The 14,202-nt window shown below is 36.8% G+C and overlaps 1 protein-coding gene across 2 annotated transcripts; it reads right to left on the bottom strand.

Moving 5' to 3' along the window:
* Positions 1–277: 277 nt before the first annotated feature.
* On the bottom strand, positions 278–11,696 carry LOC137410177 (kinesin-like protein KIF21B). Of its 2 annotated transcripts, none has more exons than XM_068095757.1 (7): positions 10,386–11,696; positions 8,829–8,937; positions 8,582–8,745; positions 4,658–4,822; positions 2,563–2,863; positions 1,798–1,997; positions 278–741 (listed from the first exon to the last, which is right to left on the bottom strand). In XM_068095757.1, exons 3-7 carry the CDS (start codon positions 8,674–8,676, stop codon positions 687–689), a joined length of 816 nt encoding a protein of 271 aa, XP_067951858.1. In that variant the 5' UTR covers positions 8,677–8,745; positions 8,829–8,937; positions 10,386–11,696; the 3' UTR covers positions 278–686. The 2 variants fall into 2 exon arrangements, with proteins under 2 accessions (XP_067951858.1, XP_067951859.1); XM_068095758.1 differs by having other exon boundaries at positions 8,582–8,937; positions 10,386–10,587; positions 10,756–11,696.
* Between the last annotated feature and the right edge of the window lie 2,506 nt (positions 11,697–14,202).

Here is a 14,202-nt window from a genome sequence, read left to right as displayed (position 1 = left end):
ACTACCTTCAGGACTGTTACTTTGCCTTTAAAAGTATCATTTTGATGTGTTTCCTTCCTTAAGGTGAATTATCATATCTATAAATGCATGCTTTTATTGGACCGAGGATGCAAACGCATGCAGCTCAACAATGAAACACTCAACTATTGATGTTATTGTATAGTTTTAATAAAATTAGACTAGCTGTGAGCCAATGTTGTTATGATAAACATATGTAGGTACCTTACAAAATTAGAGCAAAGTAAAAGGATTCGTGTTGATACATATGACAGCTCCATTACTCTTAAAGTTAATTTATTTGTGAGATAATTTCAACGAACAAGATTGAATACAATAAAGCCTATTGCACCAAAAATAAATGCGCATTTCGAAAATCTACGGCCAGTTTAAACAGACAAAGTGTTTAAAAGGTTAAAATAAATATCGACGAGAAGAGAAGAATAATTGCATCGATGGATATGATGTAACATCATGATGATCTTTGACAAGAAAGAGTTTATAGTCGGATGTGTACTAGGAATATAGACACACGCAAAGTACATGGGTCAAACAATTTGAACATTGATTTAAAAAAGGAATGTATAAGATAATTTTCCTGCATAGTCATCAACCGAAAAGAAAACAAAAATAGCTACATAAATACAGACAAGAAATATGAGAATATGGAGAATGAATCTGCGCTTTGGCTATGAACTGTATAGTTTATGTGGGTCCATCCACCAGATCCTTATCGTGCAATCACTGAAAGAGCATGAACCATGTCTGTTATACATGCTAAATCGTGGCGCATGAAAAGTTCTTGGACAAAGAACAAGATATGTTGGTACAACCAACCAAAGTTATCAACTTCTCCATTTGGCATATTTACACAATTCACACAATGATGCTATTGAATAACTATAAAAGAAACTGTCAGCCCAATATATTGCATTTATTTAAGATTTTGTTTGACGTATCAACAACGTTGGATGCTTAAGGAGTTCTAGTCGCGTTAAAAATATCAATAGGTTTTGCTCCCAATTGACAAAGTAGCATCGCAATCATTTGACCGCTATACAATTTGTAAAACGTCACTTTTGAGGCATCTGTATTGCCACACCGATCGACTAGGTAAGTAGTCACACAGTCAGTACAAAAATCATTAGTATTGCTTAAGCGAACGGTTCTCAGTAAATCAGGCAACAAGACGCTATGCGACTACTTGTGCTTACTCATGATTTATCATTAAAAATGGGTATAAGATTTTGTGATTATACTCGAATACATACAGTAATCAGTGAATTAATTGGATTTAAGGAAAAGCCAGTAAATCTATACTATTTGGCTAATTGGCCAAGTGTCTCATTAGAACACATGGCTGACAGACGTAACATTAAATTTACAATAAGCTTACTTAATTTGTATATTGAACAATTACCTACCTCTGGTGACAGTAAGTACTATATACTAGTTAGTAGATATAGTGAACAGTTACCTACCTCTGGTGACAGTAAGTACTATATACTAGCTAGTAGATATAGTGAACAATTACCTACCTCTGGTGACAGTAAGTACTATATACTAGTTAGTAGATATAGTGAACAGTTACCTACCTCTGGTGACAGTAAGTACTATATACTAGCTAGTAGATATAGTGAACAATTACCTACCTTTGGTGACGGTAAGTACTATTTACTAGCTAGTAGATATACTGAAAAGTATCCTGCCTCTAATGGCAGTAAGTACGATATACTAGCTAGTAGATATATTGAACAATTACCTACCTCTAGTGACAGTAAGTACTATATACTACTTTACCTAGAGGCAGTAAAGAGATTGCTGCGGTTGGTAGCCATAGAGTTGACGGCTAATGAATGAGCACGCACTTCATCTAGCTGCTGGCAAGTCTCGTTTGACCGAATCTTCACAGTACCAGAGCGACAGCAGCTTAGCAATATGTCATTATCTGGTAGCATGCACATGTCGGTGATCCAGTCCTTATGGGCGCCATTAACTGACTGAAAACAATGCAAGTTGAGGAATGAGGAACCAGGAGTTTGTTTGAAATTGACATTCAACTTAAGCGGAAAGGAGCGGCGTGAACAGCATTAAAGATGGTAAAGATTAAACACTGGCAAATCAACTTGTCCCTTTTGAATGAGTCAACAATGCAATCCTGCAATATGAAACTTTTAATCATAAACGAGTCTCTGTATTGTAACAAACCTACAAGACATTTGCAAATATTGGTGAGAGACACAGCATAATGTCTTGCGTATGACAGGTTGATCTGGTGAGACTGAACCAGATGGGCTCAACAATGCAGCAATGACTAGGTCTGACATATTTTATATTGACTCTGATCTCTAGGCCATCAAGTAGGATCACAATTGGATTGAGTGATTACCAGGAAAACCGATATACTGATATCAATCATTCACTCCATCTCAAATATTACTTCTAATAAAAAATATTTATTACAAAGTGGTGATCTTGATTGGTGACCATTACCGGAAATAACTATCACCTTTATTTTGCTATTAAATAGAGCAACACCTGGTATTGTAAAAACACCAATTTTACCTGTGGTTGAGAAGAGGGTTCACTGAGGTTCCATTTTTTGATACACATATCCCGAGAACCACTAAAAAGGATGTCCTGACGATGCGCGAGACATTGAACACCATCATTGTGAGGAGGGTCCATAGTAAATTTGGCCTGAAATGGATAATTTGAAATTTGTTCATTGGAAATATCAAATCCCTTAATTAGATGATCCTTGGAGCCAGTTAAGAGTTGTTCTTTCCCTCTTGAGTCGTTGTATAAACTAAGGCAAATAATCGGTGCTTGGTGGCCGCTAGCAACCTGTCCGACTGCCGATAGCCTGTAAACGTACAATATTTTACAGATCACCAGCCTTCACAGATTAAATGAATATAGCAATTAGTCATCAAAAAGGTGCAGAAGCTAAATTGCTAGATTTAGTTGTAAGTGCTGTTAACAATATATATATGGTTAAATGATGTTGTGCATGCAAGCGGACAACCAATGAAAAATAACTGTCAGTTGCAAAATGCCACACAGGGTAGATCAAATACACATTAGGAGTGACCCTTGGACTTATACAAAGAAAAAAGATTAGGGTTGTGCGCATAAACCACTGATAGAAGAAAGGTTATAGTTGTGTACATAAACAACCTATAGAAGAAAGGTTATAGTTGTGTACATAAACCACCTATAGATGAATGGTTATAGATGTGTACATAAACCAACTATGGAAGGTTATAGTTGTGTACATAAATCACCTATAGAAGAGAGTTACAACTGTGGTGGATTTTCTAAGATTCATACACCAACCTCTAATAATAGTAAGTACTATATACTAGCTAGTAGATATATGGATAAGTATCCTACCTCTAATGGCAGAAAGTACAATATACTAGCTTGTAGATATATGGAGAAGTACACTACTTCTAATGGCAGTAAGTACAATATACTAGCTAGTAGATATATGGAGAAATATCCTACCTCTAATGACAGTAAGTACAATATACTAGCTAGTAAATATATCGAGAAGTATCCTACCTCTAATGACAGTAAGTACAATATACTAGCTAGTAGATATATCGAGAAGTATCCTACCTCTAATGACAGTAAGTACAATATACTAGCTAGTAGATATATCGAGAAGTATCCTACCTCTAATGACAGTAAGTACAATATACTAGCTAGTAGATATATCGAGAAGTATCCTACCTCTAATGACAGTAAGTACAATATACTAACTAGTAGATATATCGAGAAGTATCCCACCTCTAATGACAGTAAGTACAATATACTAGCTAGTAGATATATCGAGAAGTATCCTACCTCTAATGACAGTAAGTACAATATACTAGCTAGTAGATATATCGAGAAGTATCCCACCTTGGATGTGCTATAAAAAACTTTTCATATTTTTTATTATTTTACCTATCTATAATTTTGCTTGTTACATTTGCATTAGACCCTTGCCATACGAAATCAATTTGTTCCGGTGTTGGCATCGTAACATAAAAATGTCGTATAGAGGGGTGTAGAAGCCCATCATGATTATTTAATACAAACACCCCTTGGTGAAAATCATCAAACTTTTATATTTTCGTACTGACAGATTGATCTGGTGAGACTGAACCAGATAGGCCCAACAATGCAGCAATGACTAGGTCTGACGTATTTTATAACGACTCTGATTTCTAGGCCATCAAGTGGGATCACGATTGGATTGAGTAATTACCAGGAAAAACTGAAATACTGAAATCGATCATTCACTCCATCTCAAATTTTATGTGATGTACAACACTAAAAATTAATGACAAAATATTATGTTAACCTTGGTAACTACAGTTACTAATACTAATATTTTTAAAGTGCTTTTAACAGAAATAGCTGTCAATGAGAGTGTGTGCCTCAGAATTCTCTAATTTTCGTAATCTTCAATTTTTTTAACTGGAAAATTCTCAAACTATAATATACACAAATATTTACAAGGAAATTGAAGACAAGCCGGCATCCAAACTAAATCCATCATTATCAGAGGGATTCTTAGCAACAACATTACATTTATGGACAACATACAAACTAACAAATGTAGATTTTTATTCTAGGGATCGTAACTGAAAAAAACGCATCAACTTACGTATTGAGGTCCCAGAGCCGAACGGTGGTTCCAGTAGTTGTGTATAGTTTATGTCCATCTCTGCTGACTTGGATATCAAATATCTGCTGCTCTCCCTGTTGGAGAATACCCTGACTGCTCGACGCTGGCTCCACAAGGATACTGTCATGCACTAGACCAGAGGAACTGCAACATAAGATATAAAACCTCACATTGTGTCCATCTCTGTTGGCACAGTATTCATTATAATAGGAACTAACCGTTATGATAGGAACTAACGGTTATGATAGGAACTAACCGTTATGATAGAAACTAACCGGTTTGATTGGAACTAACCGTGAGAATAGGAACTAACTGTTATGATAGGAACTAACCGTTACGATAGGAACTAACCGTTACGATGGGAACTAACCGTTACGATAGGAACTAACCGTTACGATTGGAACTAACCGTTACGATTGGAACTAACCGTTATGATAGGCACTAACCGTAAGGATAGGAACTAACCGTAAGGATAGGAATTAACCGTTTTGATAGGAACTAACCGTAAGGATAGGAACTAACCGTTATCATAAGAACTAGCCGCAAGGATAGGAACTAACCGTTACGATAGGAACTAACCGTTATGATAGGAACTAACGGTTATGATAGGAACTAACCGTTTTGATAGGAACTAACCGTAAGAATAGGAACTAACCGTTACGATAGGAACTAACCGTTACGATGGGAACTAACCGTTACGATAGGAACAAACCGTTATGATAGGAACTAACGGTTATGATAGGAACTAACCGTTTTGATAGGAACTAACCGTAAGAATAGGAACCAACCGTTACGATAGGAACTAACCGTTACGATGGGAACTAATCGTTACGATAGGAACTAACCGTTACGATAGGAACTAACCGTTACGATTAGAACTAACAGTTATTATAGGAACTACCCATTATGATAGGAACTAACAGTAAAGATAAGAACTAACCGTTATGATAGAAACTAACCATTACGATAGGAACTAACCGTTATGATAGGCACTAACCGTAAGGATAGGAACTAACCGTAAGGATAGGAATTAACCGTTTTGATAGAAACTAACCCTAAGGATAGGAACTAACCGTTATCATAAGAACTAACCGCAAGGATAAGAACTAACCGTTATGATAGGAACTAACGGTTATGATAGGAACTAACCGTTTTGATAGGAACTAACCGTAAGAATAGGAACTAACCGTTACGATGGGAACTAACCGTTACGATAGGAACTAACCGTTACGATAGGAACTAACCGTTACGATTGGAACTAACAGTTATTATAGGAACTACCCATTATGATAGGAACTAACCGTAAGGATAAGAACTAACCGTTATGATAGAAACTAACCATTACGATAGGAACTACCGTTATGGTAAGAACTAACTGTGATGATAAAAACTAACAGTTATTATAGGAACTAACCGTTATGATAGGAATTAACCGTAAGGATAAGAACTAACCGTTACGATAGGAACTAACCGTTACGACAAGAACTAACCGTTACGATAGGAACTAACCGTTACGATAGGAACTAACCATTACGATAGCAACTAAACGTTATGATAGGAACTAACCGTAAGGATAGGAACTAACCGTTATGATAGGCACTAAACATTATGATAGGAACTAACCGTTTTGATAAGAACTAACCGTAAGGATAGGAACTAACCGTTATGGTAAGAACTAACTGTTATAGTAAAAACTAACAGTTATTGTAGGAACTAACCGTTACGATAGGAACTAACCAATACGATAAGAACTAGCCGTTACGATAGGAACTAACCGTTACGATAGGAACTAACCGTTACGATAGGAACTAACCATTACGATAGGAACTAACCATTACGATAAGAATTAACCGTTTTGATAGGAACTAACCGTGAGGATAGGAACTAACCGTTATGATAAGAACTAACCGCAAGAATAGAAACTAACCGTAAGGATAGAAACCAACCGTTACCATAGGAACTAACCAATACGATAATAACTAGCCGTTACGATAGGAACTAACCGTTACGATAGGAACTAACCGTTACGATAGGAACTAACCGTTACGATAAGAACTAACCATTACGATAGGAACTAACAGTTATTATAGGAACTACCCATTATGATAGGAACTAACCGTAAGGATAAGAACTAACCGTTATGATAGAAACTAACCATTACGATAGGAACTGACCGTTATGATAAGAACTAACCGCAAGGATAGAAACTATCCCTAAGGATAGAAACCAACCGTTACGATAGGAACTAACCAATACGATAAGAACTAGCTGTTACGATAGGAACTAACCGTTACGATAGGAACTAACCGTTACGATAGGAACTAACCGTTACGATAGCAACCAAACGTTATGATAGGAACTAACCGTTATGATAAGAACTAACCGTAAGGATAGGAACTAACCATTACGATAGCGACTAAACGTTATGATAGGAACTAACCGTAACGATAGGAACTAACCGTTATGATAGGCACTAACCGTAAGGATAGGAACTAAACGTAAGGATAGGAATTAACCGTTTTGATAGGAACTAACCGTAAGGATAGGAACTAACCGTTATGATAGGCACTAACCGTAAGGATAGGAACTAAACGTAAGGATAGGAACTAACCGTTACGATAGGAACTAACCGTTACGATAGGAACTAACCGTTACGATAGCAACCAAACGTTATGATAGGAACTAACCGTTATGATAAGAACTAACCGTAAGGATAGGAACTAACCATTACGATAGGAACTAACCGTTACGATAGGAACTAACCATTACGATAGCAACTAAACGTTATGATAGGAACTAACCGTAAGGATAGGAACTAACCGTTATGATAGGCACTAAACATTATGATAGGAACTAACCGTTATGATAAGAACTAACCGTAAGGATAGGAACTAACCGTTATGGTAAGAACTAACTGTTATAGTAAAAACTAACAGTTATTATAGGAACTAACCGTTACGATAGGAACTAATCAATACGATAAGAACTAGCCGTTACGATAGGAACTAACCGTTACGATAGGAACTAACCAATACGATAAGAACTAGCCGTTACGATAGGAACTAACCGTAACGATAAGAACTAACCGTTACGATAGGAACTAACCATTACGATAGCGACTAAACGTCATGATAGGAACTAACCGTAACGATAGGAACTAACCGTTATGATAGGAACTAACCGTAAGGATAGGAACTAAACGTAAGGATAGGAATTAACCGTTTTGATAGGAACTAACCGTAAGGATACGAACTAACCGTTATCATAAGAACTAACCGCAAGAATAGGAACTAACCGTTACGATAGGAACTAACCGTTATGATAGGAACTAACGGTTATGATAGGAACTAACCGTTTTGATAGGAACTAACCGTAAGAATAGGAACCAACCATTACGATAGGAACTAACCGTTATGATAAGAACTAACCGCAAGGATAGAAACTATCCGTAAGGATAGAAACCAACCGTTACGATAGGAACTAACCAATACGATAAGAACTAGCCGTTACGATAGGAACTAACCGTTACGATAGGAACTAACCGTTACGATAGGAACTAACCGTTACGATAGCAACTAAACGTTATGATAGGAACTAACCGTAACGATAGGAACTAACCGTTATGATAGGCACTAACCATAAGGATAGGAACTAACCGTTTGGATAGGAATTAACCGTTTTGATAGGAACTAACCGTAAGGATTGGAACTAACCGTTATCATAAGAACTAACCGTAAGGATAGGAACTAACGGTTACGATAGGAACTAACCGTTATGATAGGAACTAACTGTAATATCTTATGTTGGACAGTTTGACTGTATGTGTGGTAGAGAAGGTAACAAGTAGCCATATAAATGTAATTGCATCTGAAAGCAAGTAAGTATGAGTCGAGCTAGGCTTACCTGAGCACTGTTATACATGGCCCACATTTTGACAAATGAATTGGAGACAGTGTAGACAAGCCAGTTGACCTCGCAATATCGAACTTTGGAGACATAGTTAGGGTGGCCACCAAGACACAAAACTTCTGAACCAATTGACATGTCCCACACTTTGCACGTCAAGTCTGCGAGACAAAAGGAAACGCAGGTCAATTATGAGGTATTAGAATATGTTAGTGCGTTAGATTAGAGTCAAGTTGACACTTACCTTTACTGCCAGAAACCAAAAGATTGTCGGCGGCACATATAGATAGTACAGCCTTTGTGTGACCAACTGCCTTCTTTACACATATGAGACTCTGGTTGGAACTTGTCACCTGCAAGAGACCCATCAAAATAAAAACATGTAAATTTAAGTAACAATGTTGCTGAGCTTCTAGTAACAACATCGCTATTACAATTTGATAAGGTTACACATACATAGCTCTTAGACAGAAACCAATCATACCTCCTATAAATGATCTACTGCAGGTATAAAGATGACTCGAAAATATCTTCACCCCAATGTTCTATTAGTGAAATTTTTTACGTCAATCGTTTTAAAGGCTTATGGGGAATAAAAATTATGCTTTCAACATATAATTATTTTACTTGCATATCGTGTAGTTAGTCTAATGCTAATTTAATGCTCTCTAGCCATTTTACTATATCAAAGAGTGCATCGCTTAGCCTAGAAAAACTAACATTAAAATCGTAACGATTCCTAAAATTATTATTTTCTTGTAAAGAAGAGGTGCTGCAGTCCGTGGTTTGGTGTGCTACTAGAACACCAAAGGCAAAAAGTGGGGCTAGTTGGAAGAGTAGCGATTTGCCAACTCATAGCAATCAAAATAGAGGCTCATGAAGCAACGGGCTACAATAGGAGTACTTTGGAGCAGCATCGCTCAATATTATCGTCATAAATAAACCTCTCCAAGTCGTTATACAATGGGACTACTATGGACTACGAATGCCTATTGTTTGCTCATCTGGCTAATCACTCGTGTTGTTTGAAAAGCAAACATTTGTAAGCACTTGCCTAGTTACAAGTTACTCCTAGGATGCCATGGCTAGTATCACCTCTCTAGTCAAGATACACAAGGTCATAAGGTCAATTGCCCAACTAGTTGCCTAGATTGTGTATAGATTGTGTGTAGACAAGTGTACCAGACACATGATGTAGCGAGGTTGTTTACAATACATTGTCGCATGGTAAAAATCATAGACTACAGAAAACGTATTGTAAGGCCATTCAAAAGGTTTACGCATTGGGCTTTTATCTAAGAGCTGATAACGCCAAAATTGAGTTGGCCCCTTCAAAGCAGTGAAACGCATCTGTTATAACAAACCACTCTGCGATTTGGTGCGCACTCTTTGTTAATTCTTGCTATTTGAGACTAACAACACTAATTCTAGCCTGAGTTTCTAATTTCTAAGAGATGCAATATTCCTATTTAGTCCAATGTGAGCCGAATAGTATATCTTTAGGGGAATGGCATTAGGGCAACTGTTTGTTCAGTCTGAGACTTTTTGCAGCAGTACTCAGTCAGCAATGCTCTAGAAACACGCGACTGTTCATCATCGTGATTATGAAATGTTTTTTCCATGCTCGGTTAATATTTGTTTTTGAATGATTTTAATGATGTTGGAGGTATCACAGTAAGTTAGTATTAGGCTGTATAGACTCACATACATGCAAATCCAGCTCATAATTTGTTAGTCAACACATGAAGACAATTACGTAAGTAGTTCAACGGGTTAAACTTGAAAACTTGGGCCTCATTACTTTGTCACAGCTGCTGACGGTGCCAAAGCTCTGCGCCTTTTTATTTTGTGTGCCGCCAGTTTGTGTGTTGGTGAGCCTAATGATTACATTAGTACTGTCAGAGTCCTGGAGTGGCTGGCGTCTCCTGCTCAGCGATGGCGAGGATGGGGGTGTCAACCGCACGTCTTTTATTTCAGAAGTGGTCAACTGTGATTTATCTCTGCTGAAATTAAAATAGCAGAATAAAATTCAGCCTGCAGAGCAAGAGAATCATTATAGCTCATAGTGCGAAATGGAATATTTAAATTTGGAGAGACACTTTCATGAACTTTTTTATACTAAAATTTAAGCCTATACCAGTTACAGAATTGTCACCCTTTTATTAACACACTTCTTTGTTTAAGTGAAATCTCTCCTGACAGCTCTGCCAGGTCTTCTTGAAGATGGTCAGACTCTACAAGAATTAGAAATGATAAAAACCAGCTGATTATATCAAGTCCTGATGAGCATATGAAGGTTTTAGCAATGCTTTCGACCAGTATTCATATGGGTAGAATAGCACCAGTGTATATATGTATATGGATAGAATAGTTACCAGTGTATATACGTATATGGGTAGAATAGTACCGGTATCTATACGTATATGGGTAGAATTGTACCGGTATCTATATGGGTGCTATTCTACCTAGTATAGATACTGGGTAGAATAGTATCTATATGGGTAATCTTGGCCTTGACCTTTAAACGGTTGCATCAACCAAGGGTGATCAACTGATCAAGGCGGCAAAAGAAATTAACTGAAAGCAGCTGTCATATATGTTATAGCAGTTGTTATATATGTTATAGCAATTGTTATATATGTTATAGCAGTTGTTATATATGTTATAGCAGCTGTTATAAATGTTATAGCAGCTGTTATATATGTTATATCAGCTGTTATATATGTCAAAATATGATGCTAGTAAGCGATCAATGAAAGTAATCTAGACTTGCGCACTACGCTTACTGCTTCTAGCGAGCTGCTCTTCCTTGTGTTAGTCTAGCAAAACATTATCGAATTAATTGTTACATGATATACCTTACCCGCCTTAGCTTATTATGGCGTAGACTTATTATGGCAATAACTTACTTAACAAGTTGTATACCATTACTGTTAACAAACTGTAGATTTCACCTTAGTTGGTGGTCTTTAATACTTCTGAAAAACTCAGATTTTGCCCCCAAGTGAACAATAGTCTAGAGACACCTCATTTAATACTCTAACATAGAATTCAATTCTTTTTTAAAAATTACAGATAAATAATTTATAGATAGGCTAACTTTCAATATTATTTGCGTTCAACAAAGTTTACATAAGTTGGTAAAGCACAATGTTCAAATACTATTTGACTAAGAAAAATGTAACTAGCAGTTGTGACAGAGCTAAAACATAAGTTAATCATGTAAAATGTATCAAATAGTTTGTAGCTCTGAAAGTTTCAAGTTAATTACAAAAGATACATGAACGCTACGTTTTTTGTGGCGTTAAGAAGAAAAGCAACAAATGACAGCCACTGACTTACATTTAAAAAATGTGTCAAAATGTGTAAGAGTTGAGGCTGTTGTGGCTAGACACACGAAATAACGCGTCACATTGACAAATAAATGGACGAGTGCGAATTAGCCTTTACCAGGCGAAGGCCATGACATTCTTGTTAGATTTTTTATTATCATTAGTTGTTATTATTAGCGTTTTTAAGGAAATTTTGTTGTGTAAGTTTTACTGTTGGTTTTGAGAGAGAATAAATTGATTGGTTAAAAAAGGTCAGACTTTACAGAATCCAGCTAGTTTTTTTCTGCCTTAACAACAACAACTTAAAAGCATACTATATAAAACATGTAATATAATTATTAGGTTAACAAAACTGTGTTTTGCCAAATAAACAACGACATTGATTCAAATTGTCTTTGTAATTTATTCAAATATCCATTCGCATCTTACTGACACTTAACAATGATTGAACAATGCGTGCAGAGTTATTGAAATTAATAATAAATGCCTGTTCAATAAATCAATAAAGGTTAGTATTACCTGAGGTATTGAAGAAACGGAATTGTTATCCATTTCAGTAGGAAGTGTTTGCACAGAACTATCACCACTAGTGCCACTGCTATACCGTTCTAGATCTCCGCAGGCAGAAAAAGTAGGTTAAGGCCGGTCATACGGAGCAAGTTAAGGCCTGTCATACAGAGTAAGTTAAGGCCTGTCATACAGAGTAAGTTAAAGGCTGTCATACAGAGTAAGTTAAAGCCTGTCATACGGAGCAAGTTAAGGGCTGTCATACAGAGTAAGTTAAGGCCTGTCATACAGAGTAAGTTAAGGCCTGTCATACAGAGTAAGTTAAAGCCTGTCATACGGAGTAAGTTAAGGCCTGTCATACGGAGCGAGTTAAAGCCTGTCATATGGAGTAAGTTAAGGCCTGTCATACGGAGCAAGTTAAGGGCTGTCATACAGAGTAAGTTATAGCCTGTCATACAGAGTAAGTTAAAGCCTGTCATACAGAGTAAGTTAAGGCCTGTCATACAGAGTGAGTTAAAGCCTGTCATACAGAGTGAGTTAAAGCCTGTCATACAGAGTAAGTTAAGGCCTGTCATACAGAGTGAGTTAAGGCCTGTCATACAGAGTAAGTTAAGGCCTGTCATACAGAGTAAGTTAAAGCCTGTCATACAGAGTGAGTTAAGGCCTGTCATACAGAGTGAGTTAAAGCCTGTCATACAGAGTAAGTTAAGGCCTGTCATACAGAGTGAGTTAAAGCCTGTCATACAGAGTGAGTTAAGGCCTGTCATACAGAGTAAGTTAAAGCCTGTCATACAGAGTAAGTTAAAGCCTGTCATACAGAGTAAGTTAAGGCCTGTCATACAGAGTGAGTTAAGGCCTGTCATACAGAGTAAGTTAAGGCCTATCATACAGAGTAAGTTAAAGCCTGTCATACAGAGTGAGTTAAGGCCTGTCATACAGAGTAAGTTAAAGCCTGTCATACGGAGCAAGTTAAAGCCTGTCATACAGAGTAAGTTAAAGCCTGTCATACAGAGTAAGTTAAAGCCTGTCATACAGAGTAAGTTAAGGCCTGTCATACAGAGTGAGTTAAGGCCTGTCTTACAGAGTGAGTTAAGGCCTGTCATACAGAGAGCTAAAAGCTACTAAAACTGATAGTAGCTATTTACTATAAATACTATTTACTGTGTATGTGAACTTGTAGCTGTCATTGATAGATTTGCTGGAGCTCACCCTATAAAATTTTACTTGCATTCACAAACATGAATTAATGCAATGTCCGTAGTCATGTATTTTAATAGTCATTTTATTGCACTAGTGCTTTAAAAAAATTTCGAAAAAGATTAAATGTCCAGTAAACTGATGCAAATAGAAACAATCACATTAACCTTAACACAAGAGAAGATCTTAACACAAGAGAAGGTACCATAGCTTATAACTACAGGTAGATCTTAACACAAGAGAAGGTAACACATCTTATAACTACAGGTAGATCTTAACACAAGAGAAGGTACCACAGCTTATAACTACAGGTAGATCTTAACACAAGAGAAGGTGAACCACAGCTTATAACTACAGGTAGATTTTAACACAAGAGAAGGTAACACAGCTTATAACTACAGGTAGATCTTAACACAAGAGAAGGTACCACAGCTTATAACTACAGGTAGATCTTAACACAAGAGAAGGTAACACAGCTTATAACTACAACCATCTGCAAGACATTTCACATTCTCTTTGATAATCCTTAACACCATGGTAGTAAACGTAGAGTGTTTAGAATATTTGGCCGGCTTACATTCT

Source organism: Watersipora subatra, unplaced genomic scaffold, assembly GCF_963576615.1.
Source record: "Watersipora subatra unplaced genomic scaffold, tzWatSuba1.1 SCAFFOLD_107, whole genome shotgun sequence".
NCBI classification, from domain to species: domain Eukaryota; kingdom Metazoa; phylum Bryozoa; class Gymnolaemata; order Cheilostomatida; family Watersiporidae; genus Watersipora; species Watersipora subatra.
Note: the sequence above shows the minus strand (reverse complement) of the source record. Positions and strands in the feature narration are given on the sequence as shown.